At 42.1% G+C, this 25,973-nt stretch overlaps 1 protein-coding gene across 1 annotated transcript in view; it reads left to right on the top strand.

Annotated features, from left to right (window-relative positions):
* The window catches only part of LOC308327152 (kin of IRRE-like protein 3), a 233,674-nt gene that overhangs the window by 185,116 nt on the left and 22,585 nt on the right, over positions 1-25,973 (top strand). The window contains exons 7-9 of the mRNA XM_080780360.1: positions 18,116-18,264; positions 20,752-20,879; positions 22,274-22,400. Coding sequence (XP_080636486.1) covers positions 18,116-18,264; positions 20,752-20,879; positions 22,274-22,400 — 404 coding nt within the window. The remainder of the gene's footprint in view (positions 1-18,115; positions 18,265-20,751; positions 20,880-22,273; positions 22,401-25,973) is intronic.

Raw genomic sequence — 25,973 nt, 5'->3', positions numbered from 1 at the left:
TCAATGCTGCATTATAGAAATACTCTGTTACAAGTAAAAGTCCATGCATTAAAAATGCACTTCAGTAAAAATACAAGTATTGGCATCAAAATGGACTTAAAGTACCAAAAGTAATAGTGCTCATTATACAATAATAATAATTGTAATGGAGTAGTGTAGCACTCGCCGATATCAAACAAATATCAAGCATTAAAATACGGAGATCTCCGTCTAGGACAGATAACAGATGCGTTTGAAAAGATGTAGCTCTCCGTCTTGATCAGTTAAAGTGCATGACAAAGTATAGCCCTCATGTCATCTCTCATTAGACATTAATATGTTAATTAGCAGAATTTCTGTAAAAAACCAAGACAAGCAAGTGTACACATTTGTTGGCCCAAGCCTGAAAAGCTGGAGCCTCCATCTGATGAGCCACCAGCCCATCAGATAGACTTCGTCTCAGGTTTTAAAAAAACAAAAAAGAAACTGCCTGCCCCTGGCCAGCTGGAGCGCCTGATGGAGGGGAAAGGAACAGGTTGGAATAACGTGTTCCTTCCACGTGCTACGTCCAACCAGGGAAACTCCCCCCTGTCAGGTCTAAAGGAGCAACTTGGATACTCAGGCATGAAGAAAGCATGAGTTCAAGTCCGTTGCTCTCCCCTTGTCCCCATATATGGGGACTACTGTAGGTTGGCGGAGGGTGTGTAGAGCCCAGGATCACATTAGATAATTGACACGGGGGTGACAAATGGGTTACAAAATCGTGGGATAAAAATTATAAAAAACAAAACAAAAAAGAACACTATCTTGCATTAACCCATTAAAACCGGGAAAGCATACATGTCATTTTAGAATTCTTTTATGCTTTGGCTATTCAAAAATAGTAGATACAAGCTTGTAGATCTGGTATTTTTGACATTTTTTGTCTTTGCTTCCCTGGAATTAAACATTTTTCAGATGGGGGACTTGGCGTGGCCTAATGCATATACTGTACTGTAATGTCTGCAAAAAAAAGAATATATAATACAGCACCATTGTGAAATCACAGACATAATATGCATGAGTAGATTATGATAGATTTGAAAGTAACACACCTGTTGTGACGAAAAGGGAGCTGAGCCAGAAGGCAAAGCTCTCTACCGAGCAATCTTCGTTCCTACTCTCACCTAGGGGTGGGTCCCGAACCTCGGGACCAATCCGGTACTGAACCGAACATTCTCGAGCATTACAATAATTCAATTTCGGTTCTCTCTATCGGTTCCTGGGTGACACCCTGCACTCACGCACGCACGCACATAAAACAGCTGATTATAATCAGATCATGCTACTCCGAGAGCCAGCAACAGAATGGACCGTGGTAATCGCTTCCTATTGTTGCGTTGTCACACATCTAACCATTAGACGTGCGATAACAACAACACGGAACAATAGACTCTAACGACCCTCGGCCATTGAAATGTTAATGCTTAGATGCATGCAGAAGACGCTACATTTCGCTCCCTCCAGAAAGACTGGAGCGCGCAGAGCGCATATGCACGTCGACACATACATGTCCCGACCCAAACATTGAGGAGCTAAAGTAAACGTGACGTTGTTGTGATTAAACATAATGTGCCACGAAAAATAGCTGTCCAAAATAGCTGTCCATAGATGTCCAAACATGATCGCCTCGTTCGGCCTATACAAAATATATCTCCCTCCCTCCACAGAAGCGCAGTGATGCCTGATTTATTCTTCGTCGTACACGTGTTATGCTTGCATGCTGAAAATGGCTGATCGACAAGCTCACAACGCGTTGCGGACGCAACACGTTGTGAGCTTGTCGATCAGCTATTTTTATATACATTACCTGACATTAAGCTTTTTTGTTAAACATTTGACCTCTTTTATATCATTTTGGAACCGAAATAGGGAACCGTTAAGAACCGGAATAAGCAGAACCGGAATCGGTACCGGACTCGAAAAAATCCTAACGATACCCATCCCTACTCTCACCTACTGTATGGTCATGAAGTGTGGGTCATGACCGAAACGTGCGGCGAGAGAGTATACGTATATTGCGTGCATGTATTAATACCTCTATCATTGCTATTCTTGGGGGAACAACATTCACCATGAAAATATCTACAAGCACACACACACAATCTGTCACAATGCGTCACAATGTGCCACAACGCCACAGTATGCAGACGTGCTGTTTTCCGCAAAGAGATTTGATGTAGCAAGGAAAACTTTAATAGTGGACCATGTACAGAACCAACCCTGATCAACTAAGTATTAGTTTACCGTAAGTATATACCGTAGATGGTTTAAGTAGTTGTTAAGTGCTTGAAGTTCCAGTCACTAAGTTCTAATCACTAAAGGTGTGGTATATGCAAGAGTGCTAATTAAAAGTAAACAAATCAAATGGTCAAAGTTGTCATAATAATGTGTGTTGATTGATTCACGGTATCGACTGATGCATTGAGTAACATGCCACAAAACATTCCACAGTGCTGGAAGGGTTTGAGTGGGACAGTGAATAAAAATATTTTCCTACAATATACTATCTTCATTAGCTGAAAAGGTAGCAGCAAACCATTTTTGTATTATTTGGAGCTGCTAAAATGTTAGGAGAGATAACAGCTCCCAATGATAGATACACAGATACTTTATTAATACCCAATGATAGATACACAGATACTTTATTAATGCCCTTGATACCAATGATAGATACACAGATACTTTATTAATGCCCTTGATACCAATGATAGATACACAGATACTTTATTAATGCCCTTGATACCAATGATAGATACACAGATACTTTATTAATGCCCTTGATACCAATGATAGATACACAGATACTTTATTAATACCCTTGGGGAAATGCAGCTATCCCATAACTTCTGCAGGCATAGAAAAAAGATAGTTACAAAGAAAAGAAGATGTTTAAAACACAATAAAAGAGGACAAGGGTAATAATGCTACAGCATGAGCCTGAGGCTAGAAGCTTAACAAACAAACGGATGCTTTAAAACAAAATATACCATTTAAAAATGAGTAATTCTATAAATGAATAAAAAGTTATGAAGTGCATAAATAGGTGCATGTGCCCAGAGGCATGAGGGAGAGTGCACCGTCAACGCACCCCACATAGCAATCACTCTGATAAAACACTCTTCAGACTTAGAAAAACAACTCACATCTACACATAGAAAACAATGAAAGAGCATGGGGAGTCAACAGAAATCTATCAAATCAAACGAAATTGCTGTATTGCTCTTGCAACTTTCTTTCTTTCTTTCCATCACCATAGCTTAACAATATTGTTATGTACATGCCATACACTATACAGGGTTTTGTCTTTGTCCACCAGGCTGTGAGTTCAAGGGGTGAGTCTGTCTGTCTGTCTGTCTGTCTGTCTGTCTGATTGGCGAGGCTAATGTTCTGCCAGTAGGCTAATGAAGTACCTCCCCTTTTTGTTTACATTTTGTGCATATACTGTATATATACACAGCATATTTTTCATATTTATATCTCACTTTAATGATGTCCCAGAAGTAACGAGGTCATGCATCATAGATGTCCTCATCACATGACTGACGTCACAGAGTGGCCACGAACATTCCCTGGGCCGAGAGATACAGTGTGCACTCTGCTCCGCCGAGCACACCACTCTGGTGTTGGAAGAATGTTTAGCATAATATGCTTTTTTATGCTTGTTCAGCAAAGCCATGATTCGTTCTGTATTTAGGTAATTACACTATGCTGGCACACGGGAGCTGTCCTGTATAAAGCTCTCACTATCGCCCAGCGCACGGCCCTGCTGAAGCGAGAGGTGGCTAAAGAGCCTCGTTCAAGGGCACCTCTATGTGTATGGCTGCTGAAAGACAGGACACCGTCACTTGTTAAGTTTCACTTCACCTTCAAGTCTGTGTGTGTTTGGGGGGAGGGGATTACAAATGACGACTATAGTCACAAACGTGCTTCTCAAGCGGCGCCGTGAACCCTGGTTTATGTTTTAGGACACCTTTGGATCAACCCCAAGAGGTTGTCGTCATTAATTTGTCTTTAACTGAGTACACACAATGCTTCTCTCAAGGCTTTACTTCAGACATATACTTCTTTCTTTTCAGAAAAACCAACGTTCGGCGGAAAAGTTGTTAGAACGTTGTTCTGTTCTAACGCACTCAGCTCTCAGCACTCGATGCGGAGGCCAAATTCCTTTCATGTATTTGAAGTATATATGCCTAGCTATGCTGCATGCCTTCAGGGCGCCTGGTTCAATACTCACTCGCTCATCCCCTCCATTCCCCTGGTTCACGGAAGTATAGTTTTTCTATGGAGAATAACATGGGGTGATCTTAATATCGTCTACTATAAGCATTGTGGTCCAAAAATAAACAAGCTGTCTCCCCATAGGGGGATTTTAGATTAATTATGAATAGAGACGGCACCCGGAGGAAACCCTGAGGGGAAATGGACATAGTGGCCGAATTTGATAATGCAGCCAGGCCCCAAACACATGAACGCGCTGGTCCGTTGACTATCATTGTGCACGTTCACGACGGCAGCACGCTCGTGCGCGTTCGCGCGCGTTCGCGCGCGCGTTCGTGCACGTTCAACGGCAGCGCGTTCATGTGTTTGGGGCAAATCCATCCCAGAATGCACTCTGTTCCTACCCGGAAGGAGGAGTGAAATCGCCTCATGCGCTTTTGAGCAACTTAATGCAAGTGGATGGAAGGAGAACTCAGATGCCATCTCTATTCATATATACTCTAAGGGATTACAATGCAAATAAAAAGTATGTGCACCTACCGATATTGACGTCAGATGCGTCAATATCGGTGCTATATTCGGTGCTCTATTGGCGTCAAAATGTACTTAAAGCAGGGCCGTAGCTGACCATTTGGTTGCCCTACTCGTAGGATATTTGTGCTACCCCCTCCCGACGAGAGCGCTGCTATTCCTCATGCAGATCGGCTATTTTCACTGTTTGCGAGGACGCACACACGGCCACTCGTTATTACGCGGTGGAGCCGCAGAGAAAATTGTTATTTTGAGGGTCGGCTTGGCACTTTTTGGCACATTTCGTTGCCCCCCTCTGTGTGTCGCCCTACTCACTGCGCGTATACTGTAGATAGCGACGGCACTGACTTAAAGTACCAAAAGTAGAACTTTTGCAGAATGTCCCATTTCACAAGTTTTCATAAAATGTATACAAATCATTTGAAAATAGCAGATCTGTGCAAGCTTGTAGATCAGCTTTTTTTCAAATGGCCGAAATGTATACAGGGCTGAAGTGGCAAGTGGGTAAAGTATGTTTTGTAATAATAATTAAATTCTACAAAGTAACTAGTAACAAAAGTTTTCAAATAACTGTAGTGGAGTAAAAATTATGTTTACTCCATGAGATGGATGATGCTGTATGTACTGTTTGAGATGCAGTGGAGTAGAAGTAACAATTGGAAATACTAAAAAAAACTAAAAATTATATTAAATACATTACTTGAATAAATGTAATTACTGCAGAGAGGAACTTTCCAACACATGCCTTTCCTTACTAACAGGGGTGGGCTCTATGTAATTAATGATGGTATAGTTTATTATGCTTGGCGTCTTGTAAATTGCACACTGGTGTTTAACCACAGCTCGACAGCTTCATCCACGCTGTATCTATTTTAGCGTTGGGTAACAAGAGGAGAGGGGATTCCTCCCTCCCTCCTCCTCGGTAAATATCAAAGGCGCACACGCATGAAGGCATTAGCGTTGTTTTGACGTGGCGGTGTATATTATTGTATGGAGCGCAACAAAAATGCACCATTACATTTGATTGGAAGCAAATACGCTGACCGCGATTGTTCTGTTTTCCTAAACAGTAATATGGCTGTGTGGGCAATAAATAGAGAAGGAAGACCTTCCTTCCTTCATTAATCAATATTGCCGTTTTCCTAATTCCTTCCACGCGGGTGTTTCCGTATAGATACGCTATACGCTATAGCACTTGATACCCGGTGATAATGAGCCATTTGCGGGTTATTTAGTCGGCAGTCTTCGGGTCATACGACAGTAGATCTGCACTCAGACTCTTCCTATTGATCGGCCGTAAACAAGTGGTCTCCTCCACATAAGCTCTTGACAGAGAGGGCCCTGCCTGCCGTCTGCTGATGAGTGCTTTCTCCCACCGCAGGAAACGTAAGGATTTTTATCTCCCTACCAGGGGGAGAGAGAGCATGCAGGAATTGGCCGGTGAAAAAAAAAACGACGACACTCAACCGTTGCGTTAAGAACCCTCCCGTTTCCCCTTTACTTCCGCTGTGCGCGCGCCATCACTCAGCATGTCACGGCTTCAATTTAATACTTCCATGCCAACAGGCTCATTCCTCAGTGTCTTTATAATGCTCTCTTGGCTGAGCACATTATTGATAACCTGAAAAGTGCCCTTTTCCCCCTCCTCCCCCGTCCCTGTGTGAAATGAAAAGAACCCCAGCTCTTGAAACCCGAATGCAGCCGACGAGTGCAAAGTCATGTGGAATGTGTATATGAAAGGAGAGCAGCTATAGCTTAGGAGTTAGGAATGCACGCCACTGTTGAGGCTGTGTCCATTTCTTCGACTAAAACTATGATAAAATGTTCGTCAACTACCTTTTTTCACTGCCAAAAACTAAATGGCCTACAAACCAAATCAAAACTAAGCTAGGATAACTAAAACTGTATGTACACAAAAAGTATATATTGACAATTTGGTCAACAAATTAAAAAAAATGGAGAGACTAGTGGAGAAGATGTCCAGTAGAACTAAAAGACTAAAAGTAATTTTATGTTTGGCTGTGTGTCACTCTCTGATACAAGTATAAATTAAACGGCATCAAATACATTTTAGTCGACTAAATCAACTGTAGATTTAGTCGACTGAAATCTTATGATATTTAGTCAACTAAAACTAGACTAAAACTAAAACCTTTCAGATGACTAAAATGCGACTAAAACTAAATGTAATTTTATTCAAAAGCCTATGACCATGACTGTCAAAATCAACACTGCTTCCATGCCAACAGGCTCATTCCTCAGTGTCTTTATAGTGCTCTCTTGGCTGAGCACATTATTGATCACCTGGAAAGTGCCTCCCTGTGAAGAAAACAAAACACAACAGGGCGTTTGAAACTTGAACACAACCGACGAGTGCGAGGTGATGTGGAATGTGTACGAATGAAAAGCAGCTATATCTTAACATTAGTTTTGAAAGCAGCTGTATCATAACATTAGTTTTGAAAAGAAGCTCTATAATATATATATATATATATATATATATCTACAAGCTCATGACACTTCATGACATGACACAAGTGCACAGCCAATCGTTTCTGTCGGGCGGAAACCTTGTAAGCCCAAAGGTCCATGAGATCAGCTCAGGCTCTGTTTCTGCTCCCTCTCTCTGCTCTCTGTTTGTCTCTCTCTCTCCTGTCGGAGGATGGACGTGACCTATTGGACATGAACTCTGAGCGGATTGTTGGCCTGTGTGTTTGTGCATCATTCATTCATCCTTCAGGTGTGGTTTTGAAAGTGAGATGCGAGTTTCACGTGAAGGACTCGGAGAGGCTTGTCGGGCTTGTTTCACATTAGCAACACACACAGCAGAATCCTACGTTCATTTAACGCTGAGCGTGTACAAATTGACCCATGGGGGTCGATTTTAACTGCGTGTGTGCGTGTGTGCGCGTGTGTGTGCGTGTGTGTGTGTGTGTGTGTGTGTGTGTGCACGCACAACGTGTCTGTTATTATGTTTTTACAGTATGCACTCACCTGAGTGCATACGAGAGGGGAGCCCAGAAGCCAGTTAATTTAAAGAATAATACAAAAAGTGACAGGTGAAGGTGGAATGGGATGGATGCAAAAAACAGAAATAGACAAGCACTGCATGACAGAAAACAGTGGCATGGTGTCAAAAAATACAATGAGATGTGAACAGAGAGAGAGAGACAAAGACAGACAGACAGACAGACAGACAGACAGAGCGACAGACGGAAAGAGCGACAGACAGACAGACAGACAGACAGACAGACAGACAGCAGACAGACAGAGCGACAGACGGAAAGAGCGACAGACAGACAGACAGACAGACAGAAGTAAAGAGAGGGAGACAGAGAGAGTAATGTGTGGGGTAGAGAGAAGAGACAGATGGAAGGACAAAGAGACAGAGACAGTGTAATGTGGGGAGATGGAGAGACTGAGATGGAAAGAGATAGAGACAGAGACAGTGTAATGTGGGGAGATAGAGAGACAGAGATGGAAGGAGATAGAGACAGAGTAATGTGGGGATACAGAGACAGAGAGAGAGGGTAATGTGGGCATAGAGAGAAGAGATGAGTTGATGTCTCTTCCAGAGATAGAGAGTAATGTGGGCATAGAGAGAAGAGATGAGTTGATGTCTCTTCCAAACAGGTCCACATTTCATCCCCATGGGAGGCCGTGATGGCGTTGGCACCTGGAGCTCTTTGCCGCTGCTGAGTGCTTTTTATTTTGGAATGAAGCTGTCTCCTCTCGTTTCCTCATTTGTCACTTTTTGTGGGGTCTAATGAGCGGCTGGGTTGAGCCGGTTAGGCTTGGCTTGTTGTCATCCATTTGATGTTCAACACAATGGTGCAAAAATCCCCCTTACAGACATAAACCTGTTCCACTGTTTTCTGGCACCTGGAGTTCCCCCCAGAAGAGAGGTGTGTGTGTGTGTGTGTGTGTGTGTGTGTGTGTGTGTGTGTGTGTGTGTGTGTGTGTGTGTGTGTGTGTGTGTGTGTGTGTGTGTGTGTGTGTGTGTGTGTGTGTGTGTGTGTGTGTGTGTGTGTGTGTGTGTGTGTGTGTGTGTGTGTGTGTGTGTGTGTGTGTGTGTGTGTGTGTGTGTGTGTGTGTGTGTGTGTGTGTGTGTGTGTGTGTGTGTGTGTGTGTGTGTGTGTGTGTGTGTGTGTGTGTGTGTGTGTGTGTGTGTGTGTGTGTGTGTGTGTGTGTGTGTCCACGTATGCAACGTCCCCACCTATGCAAGTACAGTAGAATTTCAGAAATGGAATTTTTCTAGACAGTTTAGGATACGGAAAAGATTCAGGTGTCTGAATTAGACAAGATACGTTAGGTTTAGGCATTACAGATGATTACGTCTGATTTATACTAGTGCACCGAACTGATCTACGAGCTTGTAGATCTGCTATTTTGGTATTTGCTGTAGGCTTAGGCTTTAGGCTTACAGTTAAAATTGGCCCATATTTATTGTAATGCCATTCATGAAATCATCGCCCTAAAATGTTGACGTCCCACAAGTGTAGTAATAAAAACATTGGTGTGTGCCCGCTTGTGAATACAGTATCTATGGTGCATACGCACATGTGTGTGTAAATGGTGAATTTATCTAGCACCTTTATCCAAGGCGATTTACATAGATTGTGCATTACATTCACCCATTCACACACACATTCATACACCGATTGCGGCGGAAGCCATGCAAGTGTGTGTGTGTGTGTGTGTGTGTGTGTGTGTGTGTGTGTGTGTGTGTGTGTGTGTGTGTGTGTGTGTGTGATAGATGTGTGATGTGTGATGGCAGATGAACGGACACATTGACATTCTGCATTAACAGTTGTTGTGCTAAACCAAGACATAAAGTCGTCATCTGGTCCCTATTTGCATCTTCATCTGTCCCGACTCGCAGCAGAGAACACAGAGAGGGAGGAGTGTGTGTGTGTGTGTGTGTGTGTGTGTGTGTGTGTGGGAGGAGAGAACACACAATAGAATATAACAGATGTTAGCTCAGTGTCCTACGGGACCTTTATATGTCTAGACTTAGTCCATTTTGGGTGGTGGGGGGGTAGAATATATTATGAATGATTAAATGATTGCTATAGTATAACATAAATAGGGCTATTGTAGTTGTATTTATATATATGCACGCACACGCACAAATATGTAAGTGGTGAGTTTTTGTCTTCCAGTCTAGTTTATCACACAAATATGATACTGTGCATTAATCACGATCATCCATGGAAGATGGATATATTGAATAGTATTATTTGTATAGTATTAATAGTCTATGTTTAAATGTTTATTATACTGTACGAAGCATTCAGGCGGTTTTATCATAAGTGCAGATATGCTACCCGTTACCCCGATTTGACAGGCTCTATGTGACACTTGGCATCAATACTAGCACTGCCGTCCGTCACAACGTTATCACATTTAGAAAATTACATCTATCTCGTATTATTTTCCCAGATTGCGTTTCTTTTGTTTTTCTAAAGAACCGATGATCGCGGTTACAAAATGTATTTTCCGGGTGAAGGAAAAGGCGCTCGTCTGTCACAACACAGTGTGTGTTTACATCCGGTTCACGTCTCGGTGGGCCTTCAAAATAATGAAGGGCAGTGATGCAATAATTAATTAATCAAGACATGGCAGTTAAAGTGTTAAATGGTATGGTTGATAGGAAAGAAACAGAAAATAAATAAATAACTGAGCTGTAGTCATATTCACATAAGAGCGGTCTTAAAGTCAGTTAAAGCAAGCTGCAGGAAACACGTTTATAATAGAGTAGCTCATAAAAGGTTTGACGATCCCATAAACAAACATTCTGTGCTACAGTACCACTCCACTCCACCGAGAAAAAGAGAGACAGCTAGTGTTCCATTAGACAGCTTCTGTTCAAAGCCACTTTTACACAGTACTCAGTATTACCTAAGTAAAAGTATCAATACTGCAATATGTAATACTCTGCTTACAAGTATACAAGTACAAAAGTAAGAACATCCAAATGTACTTAAAGTACCAAACGTAAAAGTACTCATTATGCAGAATGTCCCATTTCAAGTTTTAAAATGTATAAAAGATTGTAGATCGGCTATTTTCAAAAAGGCAGAAATGTATACTGTAACTGTTAGCGGAAGTGGTTGATGTTTTGTAATAATCCAAATCTACAAAGAAACTTTCAAATAATTAGTAAAAGTGCAATATGGTGGCAGTAGTGGGTTCCTCCTCCTGCTTCCATCTGGTCTCTCTCAGGCTGAGACGATCGAACCAGTGCTGATCGGAGCGATAGGCCTATTTGGCCGCTAGAGGCGGGATCATTGTGAGACTGATGACGTATTGAAGCTATATGCCACAGCGCACATGTAAACACAAGTTTACACAACCTAAAAAGACTACAACTCCAAATTATTATGGTGATATCAGATTTTTGTCCCGCTGCTTTGGGTTCATCGTTTCTGCTTGAGAGAGACCAGATGCAGGTAGGAGGAGGTAATTAACTTGTGAACTCAATACTGCTGCAATCTGGAGTCAGGTTAGTAGAGTAGAAGTAACTGAAATACTCCAGTAAAGTTGAAAATATACTTCAAAACTGTACTTAAGTATAGTACCTGAGTAAATGTACTTAGTTACTCTCCACCACTGGACCTGTGCTGGTAGAGCTCTCTGTGTTCTCATTGCTCTCCATGCAGTACATTACTCAGTGTGCCATTGCACTCGGGAATAAGAAAAGACCTTTTGATGAATGGCTAGTGTTAGGTGTGTTCATTAGAGCTATATCTGAGTTGCTTATACTGTATTTTTGGCCAATGAAATAGTTCTTACCAAAAAGATAACAAAGGGATAGACAGTTCTAACTTATGACCCACCTACCTACAGTTTTGAGTTCTTCCTTTTTTGCAACCTACAGTGTGATTCGTGCCTTAGTGACATTTGGATTAATGTGGTTTCAGTGATTTGATGCCCACTCAGAAACAGTCTTTTTGGCCATGGTGGTTGCGGATTAATTATTTTTGCCGGAGTGGAATCTGCAGGTCCTGTGTCACAGTTACAGCCTGTGGATATAGTAATCAATCTCTGTCCATATTTGATTACAAAAAAAAGAAAGAAAGAAAAAATATATTGTGGTTGACTAAAATATATTGTGGTTGACTGTGAAAATACAGATGTCTGTCCATTTGTAAATTTGTGATCCTTTCTGAATGAATAAGATAGCAATTACATTCTTTGAATTTTCTAGTTCATTCTCACATTGTCTTTAAAGAATAAGAATGCATTGTATAGCTTATAACTTAAATAGAACAAATAAAACTGCAAAGAGCAACAATACAAAAATGAATGATTAATAAATCATTCTGAACTTCATGGATTAATGGAAGCCAGTTTAAAAGCAAACAGCGCATACTCTGTTGCCGAGATGAGGCTGCAAAGTATGATTAGTGTCTTTTGGTATTTATGTAATGGTGTTCAGTGCAATAACTTCTGCCATTACAGCGAGACATGTTGCTGCTTCGCTCCGCCGCGCTACTTATCCTGAACTTAGGGAACCGTAACAAATCACAGAGGAAATGTAATGGAATAAAAAGATGCATTACTAAGAACACCTACTGCAGATTAAAATCCTCACATCGATGTATCAAAATGTTCTTACTTGTACTGTAAAGGTATGGTTGCAACTACAGCATGAATACGACAAAAACACCGGGACAAGGACATTAAAAAAATAACACTATGAAGGACACCTTTCTTTCTTCTTTTTGTTTTGTTCTATTGAATATCTTAAATACAATGAGATTGAGCTATAACAGTTTGTTTCTCTGTGTGTCCAGTCTGAGGGAAGTTGCCTAGCATTGCTCACTGTGATAGGGGCTGAATTCAGTCGCTGCCAGGGACTCTTGTTTTGTCTGTCAGAACCGATCCCAGATCAGATATCGGAAATAAACGCTGTATGGCTTGGGTGTCAGCTAACCAAATAACATAACCTTCAACAACATTCCCAAACACATCTAGCCTGCTGCCTGTCTACCAGTGCTTAAACGAGCATGACAGCACAAAATCTAAATATTACAGTCTTACAGTTAGAGCAGAGCAGGGCAGAGACCCATAAGTGGCTAGTGACTAGTACTGACTAGCACTTTGCATGGGACATTTGCGGCAGTAGTAGCAGCTAAATCAGTTTTTTTTATCTAATATCCAAGTACAATGGGATTGAGCTATTTAAGTTTTGTCTCTCTGTGTTCAGCCTGAGAAAAGCTGGCACGGTGGCTGAGTATAACAGGAACTGACCAACTCCAAGATAGTAACAGAAAGGTTGATATGTTGAGAAAGAAATGGCCCCCAATATGAATTACTTTACTTACTTTTGCTCTTCGCCCCCAATGGGGCTTAAGGCATCGATAATGTTCCTCCACCTATCACAGTCTTTGGCAACCAGTTGCGCCGTGCCCCATGAGAGACCCATCTCCAGCAGTTCAGCCTCTACTGCGCCAGGTGATCTTAGGTCGGCCTCGTTTCCTTTTCCCTGGGGGTGTCCATTTGGCCAAAGGGTGGCGCTATAGTACTCAATTGAAAATGCAAACTTTGAACGAGCATAGCTCATGAACCGCTTGACCGTCGGCAATTTAACTTCGATACTCATATGCGTCTCCTAATGCCGAACAACTTGCATATTCTGACCTCTGATCTTTAAATCACCCGCCATTTTGAATTATATGAAAAACAGATTTGTATTTTACAGTTAAGTTTCCAAACCAACTGGTGATACCATACCTTAGAATTGACTCTATACTAGCTCTATAGAAGATCAGCATTATGTTTCTACACCAAAGAGTCTGAGCCTACGGAGAAAATGAAGGCGTTGGTGTACTTTTGCACACATACTTGTCACATGGGAGTGCCAGCTTATATCACAATCCATGTGCACTCCTAGATATTTATAGGAGGTGACCCAATGAACCATTGTACTTTGGTGCTCTATTGTACTGATCTAAGGACAACATTTACATGGTGATAATTAACGGCATTAACAGATACATCAGCAACAGCTATGTAACATACTTGACACCTAAGCAAGCAGCATATATACACCCATCTTAATAATATCCTATATATAGTCGCTGTATTGCAGATTACTTTGTGCAAACTTCGGCATATTTCAGCGTCACACAAAAGTAGCAAAAATTGCTGAAATACTATTATTATTAAATTATGTGAAAGTGGTTAAGCTTGTCTGTGGCTTTTATGTCAAACCAATGCAAAGTGTTAACAAGTGCTAGTGACTAAGTAGAAAATACATTGGATCCATTTGAACACGGGTTATTTCCCCCCTATTTTTTGGAATAGTGGACCTACAAGGTTTCCCACCTGTCGGCGACAATGCATGAACAAGAATCTTAACTGTGTCATTAGTATTACTCATACTGTAATTCTTGCCGATCGTTGTGGTGTGGTGCCTGCTCCAGAAATAGCCATATCAGATACTGTACCTATCAGGCTGTCATCACCGAGCACAAGGAATCATGATACAGCCCAGCTCATTAGAATGAGTTCAGTGGCCTTCAATGGAGACGTGTTCCTGTGCTGTCAAACCTTAGCAAATCACAGTATGAAACTGTAGCGATATATATGTATGTACGTATATTTTGGGTGAACTTCCAACCTTTAAATGTAGAATCGCTGCTGTCGGGTGGAGACCTTTGTCTGTCCAAAACCGTTCCTTTATTTATTATAATTTTTTAGAACATTTTAAACTAGGGGAGGGGCGTTACGGGTAGCTCACGACACGATAACTGTGGCGATATGTGGCCCTCAATAACGATAATATTACGATATCTGTGATACTGAATGTATTGCAAGAAATGTAATGAATGTTATATCACGATATCTGTAACTGAAGAAGAAAACAAATACCCATAAAAGGCAAAACATGTTATTAGATTTTTGTGCATAACGAATTGGCCGAGTACTGTAACACTGACTGTACACCCCTATATCTCAATAGCGCCACCACAGACAGACATGAAGTACTGCACTCATTGGCAACCGAAATAATCCATAGAGCACATGCATGGTGTAGCCTAATCAAATCTCGATATTTGCCGGCAGTGTGTCGATACATTTATCGTGAGAGGGAGTTTTGCGATATATTGCAATATCGATATTTTGGCACACCTGAATTTTAAAGACCTTGTGCAATGTTTTTTTTAGCATTTTATTTTGAAGTTTCAGTTGTGTGTAAAGTTGTGTGTTTTTGAACCAATCAGAACGACAGGTGCATTGAGTTTTTCTTTTTACATGTCACAGAGAGCGCACATTGTGCGCCTGTAGATCGACTATTTTTGGTGCGCAACATGAAACGGAAGCAAGCAAGCACACTGTAAATCAAGGCCTCACTGACAACCCCATGTGTGAATTATTGGCGTTTTTGATTTGTCCCGGGGAAGAAAAAGAAAATCCAAGGTTATTTTGGGCCCTAACGACTCCCTCTTGAAAACATTTCACTCAAGGGGGAGTGGTTAACCATGCAGGCTACTGTAGCATCCACCAGCAGGCTAAAACAAAAAGGCCAAACCTGAGTTTATGTCTGAGTCAGTCTGACTGAGTTTATGTCTGAGTCAGTCTGACTGAGTTCGTCTGACTGAGTTTATGTCTAACTGGGTTTATGTCTGAATGACATTTTTTATTCTGGTACAAGAATCTTTGTATTATTTCTACGGTCAGAGACCCGCATGGCTCTTCCTCCAATGACAGACTTGAGTTCATTAAATTATAAAAGTATTATGACAGACTGTCATTACTTGGAGCTCAGCTAACCAAAAGAATCTTAAATTACTTTTCCCAATGAGCTCATTGTTCATGGCGTTGTGGAAGTGGCTGCTCCAGAAATAGCAGAAATGGATACCTTGAGCAGGCTGTCAGCATCAAGGAGCATATGAGGAATCCGATGTAAAGTTCATTACAGTTAGATCAGAATCAGGCCGTGGTTCTTTTAAGAGAAATGCACGCGTCAACTTGTATGTCACATTCTGTTTTCATCTCACCACAGAAGGCTAGCATATACTTTTGTCACAGTCGGGCTACGTAAGAGAAAAAATGTCTTCCATTTTCTTCCAAATACTGTAATTATAATTTAGTCACAAGCTCTTTGGAAAACTTTAATTGGTTAAATATTTTGCCAGTTTTATGTGACACATTCATTTAAGAAAAAAGATTCAAAGTGTACAAGGTTTCCGTGTGACAGCGAGGATATTATGTTGACATGGGTGGAGGAGAAGAATCGATGTCAAGTTACGATAACTGGACATCTGTGAACATTACTGACAGCGATATAATATGTCAGTCTTGCTGAGAATAGTCAGTCTCAATTTCCGCAGCAGGAACCAGAAACTGATAGGATAACTAGCGGAGAGACATCTGGCCATGAAGCAATTGATTTTGGAGTTGATATGGGCTTGGCTTTCATCATGAACGAGCTAGGTCCATGTTGCTCACACACTACTGCATGATGTATTGGGCAGCCAAAATAAACAACCTTTTTTAATTTATTTATTTAAAAAAACTATTGCGATGTAATCTCTGTGTTGTTATTCATGTCCTCAGACTCCTCACTGTTTTGTCTGATTCGTTGCCTATTTTGCTATTGTTTTAAGCACCGTGGTTCTCAAAGACCATCATGTCAAGGGCCCGGACTCAACTTTGAGAATCATTGCAGAGAAATAAAACTGGTCTCAACACACCCTCCACCCCCCTCCCCCCGTAAGATGCACGACAAAGGCTTCAAGGTAATCGGACCTGTCTTGAAGGTACCAAGAGATGTCGTGTCAGAGCGGCGGGGACTCCCGAGTCCCGACACGTCTCCAATCAAACAAGTTCAAACGTCCATGAGGTGCCCTTTGAAGACGGTGGATGACAAACACTATAGTCTGACAACATGGTCACCTCCGTTTCTGAAACAAGAACGTGTCAGGGCGACTCCGCCGTATGTGCCGTGTCAGACGAGACGGTGTAGTGTGATGGAGAGTGGCACGCCATACGTGGGTGGTTTCCGACTATGAGAGTCCTCCCCTGAGAAGTTTCTGATCAGGGTTTGAAGAGATACGCCAGGGAACCTTTAGATGACTCCCTCACATGATCCCCGCTTCATGCTGGATATGTGTGCGATATGATGACAGTGAAAGCAATGCTAATAGCCAAACATGCAACATTTCCGTGCATGCTGATGGCCTTGTCAAGTAGCTTAGATGAAGGCGACGTCTTTCTCCTTCAATCGTGACCCAGATTTCATCCCACTTGATCAAGCTTTCTTCTGAATGAATGGTAGCATCATGTCATGTGTGTGCGTTGGAACGCGCAGATGATCTTGTCCCTTACACTTGAGCAAAAGCCTCTTGCTTTTTTCAGTACTGCCATACAGGCATACATGCAGGCACTGCCTATTCATGCCCCTGTTGAACACATTTCCTTAAATAATTTAAGGTGGAGGTGGTTGACTGAAGCGTGGTTGACAAAGCCGTTGAGAAATTCATAACAAGCTGCCATGGCAAGGAGACACATTTACAGTATGTGATTCAGTTCAGCAGGAACACCTTGCACCAACATGCTTCTTTATTGTTACCCCCCACTGCTCAACAAAAAAATGCATGCATGTCTTTACTCTAGTTTAGTCTATACTTCGTTAACCCGCATTTAACCACTTTAATGTCCACTTTAACCTGAGGCCGATTCTAAAAATGTCTTGACCCCGGTCTCAAAATATTCCACTATATTACAATATAGTGGACTAAAATTAGACTAACACTAAAATATTTCAGATGACTAAAATATGACTCAAACTAACTGGAATTATATTCAAAGGACTTTGAAACTAAATCAAACTTTACTGTCAAAATCAGCACTGAACCAAGTCTCCTGCAGGAGGTGCGTGTGAAGCCTGTGCAGGAGGGCACCTCTCCAGACGTAATAAACAGACGGTGATTTTCACTTCTCAGCTCAATATTATGCAGGTATATACAGTATACTGTTTACTGCACTGTACGAGCTAGGAAGAGCTGCCTCGACTCTCACAAGCTCTTCCAAATGTGTTAATTACATTGATTCTTTATCACTAAATGCAAATCCTGTCAATTAAAATACCTAGAGTAGACCCTAGAAGACTACGCTAGACTGAAACATATCTTTGTCGTTATTCTATTTGCATTTAATGTCGAGAGAAACTGAAGAACTGTGAATAATGCAGCACATCCTTGACTTGTGTTGGCACTTGGCTGTATAACGCACGTGTCCCTGTGCAAAAAAAGGGGGGGGTGAGGGGGGGCTGCTGGTGAATTTGTTTAACCCAGATATGTGTGCGTGTGTGTGATCATGTGACCCATTTCAGGTGGGCCAAGGGGGGCAGTGTGATCCCAGAGGTGTCGGGGGACACGTACGAGGCTGTGGTGGACCATTCCTTCTTCACGGAGCCCGTGTCCTGTGAAGTCAACAACGCACTGGGAAACACCAACATCAGCAGGAACGTGGACGTTTACTGTGAGTTTGACTCATTCAGACAGACAACCCCATGCAGGTACCAGCCTGGTTGCTCTCATTCTTCTCAACATCGGTTCCTTTAACGGTCAAAGGAGGACAACTTTAGTTTTTTTCAACCAAGATGCATGTTTTAGGTTGTTATTAGAGAAAGTAAAAGATGACCACTTTCTCATTTGCTGCTTTCTTTCGTTTTAGGGATTTAGCAGTTTTTGACAGGGGCCGGGGGAATTCAAACATGGGGCTAAATACGTATTTTTTTTACAAAATGGTATAGCGATTTATTTTTTCATTTTTTACTATAGTCCTCCTAGACCCCAAGAAATTACATTTGGTCACAAAAGATCACGGGATCTACTGAATGTCAAAAATCGCTAAAATGAAAGAAAGCAGCAAATTAAAAAATATATACTTTCTCAACAACCTAAAACATGAACCTAACCTAACTAAAGTTGTCCTTTACCTAACGTTTCAATTTTCATCTTTTAAAATTAATTCTGGTCATCCCATGTATAAACACAATTATTAGCATGTTTTTTGTGAGGGTACCTACCCTATAGGTAGCCAGGGGATATTATATAGGGAGAACATGCAAACTCCACATAGAAAGGCCCTTTTGCCAACCTCACCTAGGGTATGGGCACTTGAAGAACACGCTGTGATGCGACAGTGCTACCAACTTTGATTGTTTTCAGAAATAGAAAGAAAAGAAAGAAGTTGGGGGCAGGGAGTGCAGGCAAGGGAAGGAAATAATTGAAGAAATAAAAAGGAGGCGACAAGGTATCTACTGTACATAATTTGCACATCAAGAACCACACCATTGAGGATGTTTTTTTATTAGAACATAAATAAAGAATGGATGAGGGGAGGGTTGCTGACCCAGGAGTCTTTGGCGTGGAGGTTTGCATCGTCAGCACGTAACCGCATTCGTGGACGGAGAGACCACCCGGCAGGAACCTGAGAAGAGGAAGGGAGAGATGAGGTAGAGACAGAGAAAGTGAGAGATAGAGGGGGGGGGGGGTAGAGAGGGAGAGGCAGAGAGAGAGGAGGGACCGAGGGAGGGAGAGACTGATAGATGATTGGTGTGTTGGGCGGAGTAAAGGTGTGGTTCTCCGCCTCCTGAACATCTGTTGTCCCAACTCGATATAAACCATTCAATCTCTCTAGTGTCAGCATTCATGAAATACATTTCAGTCAAGACAACTCATGAATGGATTTTAAAAAAAGTTAAAAAATAACAAATATATTTAGTGTGGTTTCATGGCGATGAATTGGATCTGCTTTCAGGTACAGGTGAGAAAGCACAGTAGGCCTATACAGTACATCTCCCTACCAATAGGGACGCACCCTAATCACTTGCTTTTCGATCTGCACAGTATATCATTTTATTGAGGATCTAAACAGCGGCACGTATCGTTTCTTTCTCGAAGGTATCACAAGATTTGGTTGCCAGACAGGAAACAGTGGACAGTCTTGCGATACTTGGAATGCTCAGAAACATACTTTGTGCTCTTTAGATGCCTCTATAAACTTATACAGTGTACACATCGAAAAGAAACACAGCAGAAAACGAATATGTAATATTATGTCTTCTTTAATTTTCCTCAGCCCAGTATTTTATAAAATGTCTCAATCGTTCAGAAATAGTGTTTGTTCATAAGCTGTCCAGCCGGCTCTCATAGACTCCAATGTTTTTTCACCGAACTTCCGGTGGGAGTTCAACACCTCAGTGCGAAAATGACGTCTGTGTCCTTATGTTCTTTATTATATAACTTGACTAAACTTGCTCTGGCAAGTTCAGTACTCATGCTCTACAACACCGGTCGTTCCCAAACTGGGGTGCGGTTGTGAGCTTATAGTTATAGTACATTTTCACAATATTTATCGGTGGAACCGAGTCAAAACTAAATGTGATGCCATGTGCTTATCAGGGTGGGGGGTCCCCAGTTCAAATAATTATGATTCTTTTGGGGGGTCGTGAGTGACCTGAAAAGTTTGGGAACCTTTAATTTGCTCTACACTTGGAGGTAATGGAATGACATATCACAGGACAATACGTTTCTTGATGTGTTTGGTGTGTTGAACCAGTTGTGCCCAGGATGGCAGCAGAGCCTCACAATCTGTTGGTTTGTGTTAGTAACCAGTTGGGCCCAGCATGGCAGCAGAAACTCACTATCTGTTGGTTTGTGTGTTGAACCAGTTGGGCCCAGCATGGCAGCAGAAACTCACTATCTGTTGGTTTGTGTGTTGAACCAGTTGTGCCCAGGATGGCAGCAGAAACTCACTACTGTATCTGTTGGTTTGTGTGTTGAACCAGTTGGGCCCAGGATGGCAGCAGAAACTCACTATCTGTTGGTTTGTGTGTTGAACCAGTTGGGCCCAGGATGGCAGCAGAAACTCACTACTGTATCTGTTGGTTTGTGTGTTGAACCAGTTGGGCCCAGGATGGCAGCAGAAACTCACTATCTGTTGGTTTGTGTGTTGAACCAGTTGGGCCCAGGATGGCAGCAGAACCTCACTCCCTGCAGGTGGACCAGGGTTCTGATGCTGTGTTCAACTGTGCCTGGACAGGAAACCCGTCCCTGACCATCGTGTGGATGAAGCGCGGTTCAGGAGTGGTACGTATATCATTGACACCTGCTTCTTTATGACATGTGCTGTATTTAACAACGTCAACCCCGCATCCGTATTCTGGATCTACAAGCTCACAACGCATCACATTGTGGCAGGTTGTGAGCTTGTGTGTATTTTATTGTATTTTTTAAGATTGTTTTTGTGGCTTTTTTGCCTTTATTGATAGTATCAAGTGAAGATGGACAGGAAAGAGGGAGAGAGAGAAGGAGAGAGACATGCATCAAAGGTCGTCATAAAATGGACTCGAACACGCTGTCGGGCCAAAGCCTATTATGTGGCATGCGCCTGGACCGCTTGGCCAGCGGGCGCCCCATAGATTGTGTATTTTCAGCAAAGAAATGTAAAAAAACAGAACGTTTTTGGAGCCCTGAGGGACTCCAAGTATAGGGTTTAAGTGGTTAACTTTTTCTGTGCCGCCAGGTGGCAGCATAAGCACACCTAGGGAACGCCACCCGTCCACTCTAACTCTACCATCCTTGTTTCCTTTCCGGGTTATTCAGGAAGGTGGGGGCTTTTGTTATGAGCACAGTATCAGTCGCATTAGCTCAGACCCCTTAGCTATCATTACAACCAGTTACAACCATGTGCTCAGCGATGCGATACAAACTCACAAATGATTTACGATCGTCGGGTGCGCGACGGCTCACCATGGACAGGGCTCGAACCTTTTGAGATACAGCGCTTTGAAAATCCTGTTATAATGGAGGCTCAATGGAGCTGGATTTAAAGATGGTGGGGACGGAGGCTCTCCATACTAACTGGAGCAGTGCTAAAAGGTAAACTGACGGTCGCTGCTTTCAGTATACGGTTGTCTATGAACATATACGTGTAGTTACATAGCACCAGTAGGTACCGATAGACTGGCTACCTTTATAAACGTAGATAGCAGCGAAAAAGTTAAGTGATACCTGATACCTTTAGCTTACTTCAGTATTTCGGTTTCAATTGAGGGTATGCGTGGGACATCATCATCATACCCGGAATGCGGAAGTTTTGCGAGAACGCCTACTGAGTGGCAAAAAAACCTACTTTCTGGCCTTGACAGCCCATACATCCAAACAGAAAAGTCCTATCTGATCGCATGAAACGACGTTAAGCGACGTTAAACTCACTTTGCCACTCGATTTTCCACTCACTTTATGCATGTGCATACCCTCTATACTTCACTCCACTACCATACAGATTGTTTAAAATGTTTTATCCATTCAAATAAGTTCTGCATTGGACCTTTAATTTCCTCTGAAGGGATTCATTACTGCAAATGACCATCATGTCCTGTCCTTCTCATCATAGTGCTTATTGCATCCAGGTGCGATAAAGACCGCTCTCTCACGCACGGAACCTGAGCCATCCTTTATATGACCTTTCAACCACACAGGCGCTTAGCAACAAGAACACGCTGACATTGAGAGCCGTGAAGCCGGAGGATGCTGGGAAGTACGTGTGCCGGGCCGTGGTCCCAAGAGTGGGTGCTGCGGAGAAGGAGGTGTCTCTCACGGTGAATGGTAAGTACACGCCGTTAGATCCACTGACGAATGTGTGCACGTTATCAGGATGAAGCCTGATTTATATCCATGTTGTAATGAAGGCTGGGATGCGTGCTGGAAATATGCCGATCTCGATCTGCAAGCCGTGGGTGTGCCGTGTTGCAGGGTTGCTTGTAGCTGTGCTATTTTCAGAATTTAGCAGTAAAGCTGCATGAGTAAGAAGCATTTAAGTCTCTATTACAAATTTGCGGGTGAATGTAGTAAATTCCCCATTATTCCAAATTCACTTATAAATGTGATTCACTATTTATATGTTTCCTTTTTTTTGAGCGGTGGCACACCGTCTCCAATGCTTAACTTAACTGTCCATAGGGCCTGAGTACCGATGTGTGTCTGTCCGTATGTCTGTTTGAGTAGTGATGTGTGTCTGTCAGTATGTCTGTTTGAGTAGTGATGTGTGTCTGTCTGTATGTCTGTTTGAGTAGTGATGTGTGTCTGTCCGTATGTCTATTTGAGTAGTGATGTGTGTCTGTCAGTATGTCTGTTTGAGTAGTGATGTGTGTCTGTTCATATGTCTGTTTGAGTAGTGATGTGTGTCTGTCAGTATGTCTGTCTGAGTAGTGATGTGTGTCTGTTCATATGTCTGTTTGAGTAGTGATGTGTGTCTGTTCATATGTCTGTTTGAGTAGTGATGTGTGTCTGTCTGTATGTCTGTTTGAGTAGTGATGTGTGTCTGTCTGTATGTCTGTTTGAGTAGTGATGTGTGTCTGTCAGTATGTCTGTTTGAGTAGTGATGTGTGTCTGTCAGTATGTCTGTTTGAGTAGTGATGTGTGTCTGTTCATATGTCTGTTTGAGTAGTGATGTGTGTCTGTCAGTATGTCTGTTTGAGTAGTGATGTGTGTCTGTCAGTATGTCTGTTTGAGTAGTGATGTGTGTCTGTTCATATGCCTGTTTGAGTAGTGATGTGTGTCTGTCAGTATGTCTGTTTGAGTAGTGATGTGTGTCTGTCAGTATGTCTGTTTGAGTAGTGATGTGTGTCTGTCTGTATGTCTGTTTGAGTAGTGATGTGTGTCTGTCAGTATGTCTGTTTGAGTAGTGATGTGTGTCTGTTCATATGTCTGTTTGAGTAGTGATGTGTGTCTGTCAGTATGTCTGTTTGAGTAGTGATGTGTGTCTGTCTGTATGTCTGTTTGAGTAGTGATGTGTGACTGTCTGTATGTCTGTTTGAGTAGTGATGTGTGTCTGTTCATATGTCTGTTTGAGTAGTGATGTGTGTCTGTCTGTATGTCTGTTTGAGTAGTGATGTGTGACTGTCAGTATGTCTGTTTGAGTAGTGATGTGTGTCTGTCTGTATGTCTGTTTGAGTAGTGATGTGTGACTGTCAGTATGTCTGTTTGAGTAGTGATGTGTGTCTGTTCATATGTCTGTTTGAGTAGTGATGTGTGTCTGTCTGTATGTCTGTTTGAGTAGTGATGTGTGTCTGTCTGTATGTCTGTTTGAGTAGTGATGTGTGTCTGTCAGTATGTCTGTTTGAGTAGTGATGTGTGTCTGTTCATATGTCTGTTTGAGTAGTGATGTGTGTCTGTCTGTATGTCTATTTGAGTAGTGATGTGTGTCTGTCTGTATGTCTGTTTGAGTAGTGATGTGTGTCTGTCTGTCTGTATGTCTGTTTGAGTAGTGATGTGTGTCTGTCAGTATGTCTGTTTGAGTAGTGATGTGTGTCTGTTCATATGTCTGTTTGAGTAGTGATGTGTGTCTGTCTGTATGTCTATTTGAGTACGGACCTGTTGTAGTACGCCCTTTGACCCCTGCATGCAGCATGCTGATTTGGGTCAGGAAGGGTCATTACAATACAACCCTCAGGAACGGCCAGGGAGGAGGGCTTGACACACGCACACACACACACACACACACACACACGTGTACACACGCGCACGCACACACACACACACACACACACACACACACACACACACACACACACACACACACACACACACACACACAGTAACAATAACTTATAAAAGTATCCGCTCAGACGGGTCTGATTTTTCATGTAGAGTATACTAATGGTCTGTAACGCCCATTTAATGATATACTGTATTGATGCACTCAAACCCTCTTCTGATGTACTCTATGATGTACACTGTTTACATGTCCCCAACAAAGAGTTCCACAGCTTTGCTTTGCATCAATCATAAGGATGACAGAAAAAAGGCAGCTGACAGGCTGGAAAGCGGAGTGTTTACTGTGTTTGTTGTTATTTCTCACTGCCTTGCATTTTCTTTTTTAAACGTGTCTGGTGGTCTGTCCGATCCGCCACCCTCCACCCCCCCGCAAAATGCACTATACTGTACCATTCCACAGAACCACAGGCCAGCTGCCTTAGCCATAATAAAAGTGCCTTTGCCTGGGCAAACTGTTCTGTCGCTGTAAAAAACAGGATAAAAGGTTAAGAAAGCATTATTACATGAATTTGTATGGGAAACATTCTCCATTTCTGAGCCCTGTGATTTCTGGTCACAGTTAATTGAAGCCTTTTTTGAAAGAATCAATACATATAAAGACACATGGACAGACTCCGCAAGGTCAGCTAGATCGTCAGCATATTACTTGGCTCCTTTGTGATTTTCTAAAGGCATAAAAGCTTTGGGTACACATGGGTGACTTCAATTTACCGTCAAATCATATGCGGGATGGGTCGTTTATATCGAATTTCTTAGTAAAACCTTGTACGTATTCTGATAGATTTGCATAATACATTTGATGAATTGCCAACTCCAAATTACTTCAAAACCCGTTGAACATGTTAGATTTATTTCACACTGAGGAATGTCTTGGAAATGTCCCACCTCAGGTATTAACCTCAGAATGCACATTCACAAGCAACACTACAGGTCTAAACTATCCCATTTTAAATGCATAAATTGCTAATTTATGTACATATTATCTTACAATAAATGAACCACGTCTCTGTGTGTACGCAATAGTACGTCTGTCCACATAATAATAATAATCTTTATTGTCCCGAAGGATATTCGTCATTCACAGTCTGTTCAAACACCCACATCAAAAACAACACATAGCACATAACACCAAGACAATACAAAAAAGCCATGAGGTCCCCACAGTATACAGAACCATCCTATCGGCGGGGCAGTTTGTTTATTGCCGCGATGGCTGAGGGAACAAAACTCCTACTAAAACGGACCTTTTCCCATGACAATTAAGGTTAATAATAATAATGGATTTATCTTTGTCCAGATGCATAAGGTTAAAGAAGCGATACAGAGGATGATGAAGTGCTAGCCGTGTGATGGCCTTATTGTTCATAATCATGCAGAAAGTGTGGGTGTAGTCCGATGATCTTGGAAGCAATACGGGAAATACTGAAAAGTTTGTTATTGTTAGGCATGGACAGTATAGTGTAGAAACATGCAGAATATGCCTCAGCGACTTCAAATTTGACACACACATTTCACACCACCACCACAGGGAGTGCATGGTGTCGAGTCGGTCAGATACACGGTTGTCCAGATCCACCACAAAAGGCTCTGGTCAGGCTCTGCCAGTGGACTAATGCTCACCTG

Source organism: Protomyctophum bolini (genome assembly GCF_963924005.1).
Source record: "Protomyctophum bolini genome assembly, chromosome: 13".
Lineage (NCBI taxonomy): Eukaryota > Metazoa > Chordata > Actinopteri > Myctophiformes > Myctophidae > Protomyctophum > Protomyctophum bolini.
This window is presented reverse-complemented; position numbering and strand designations above follow the sequence as displayed.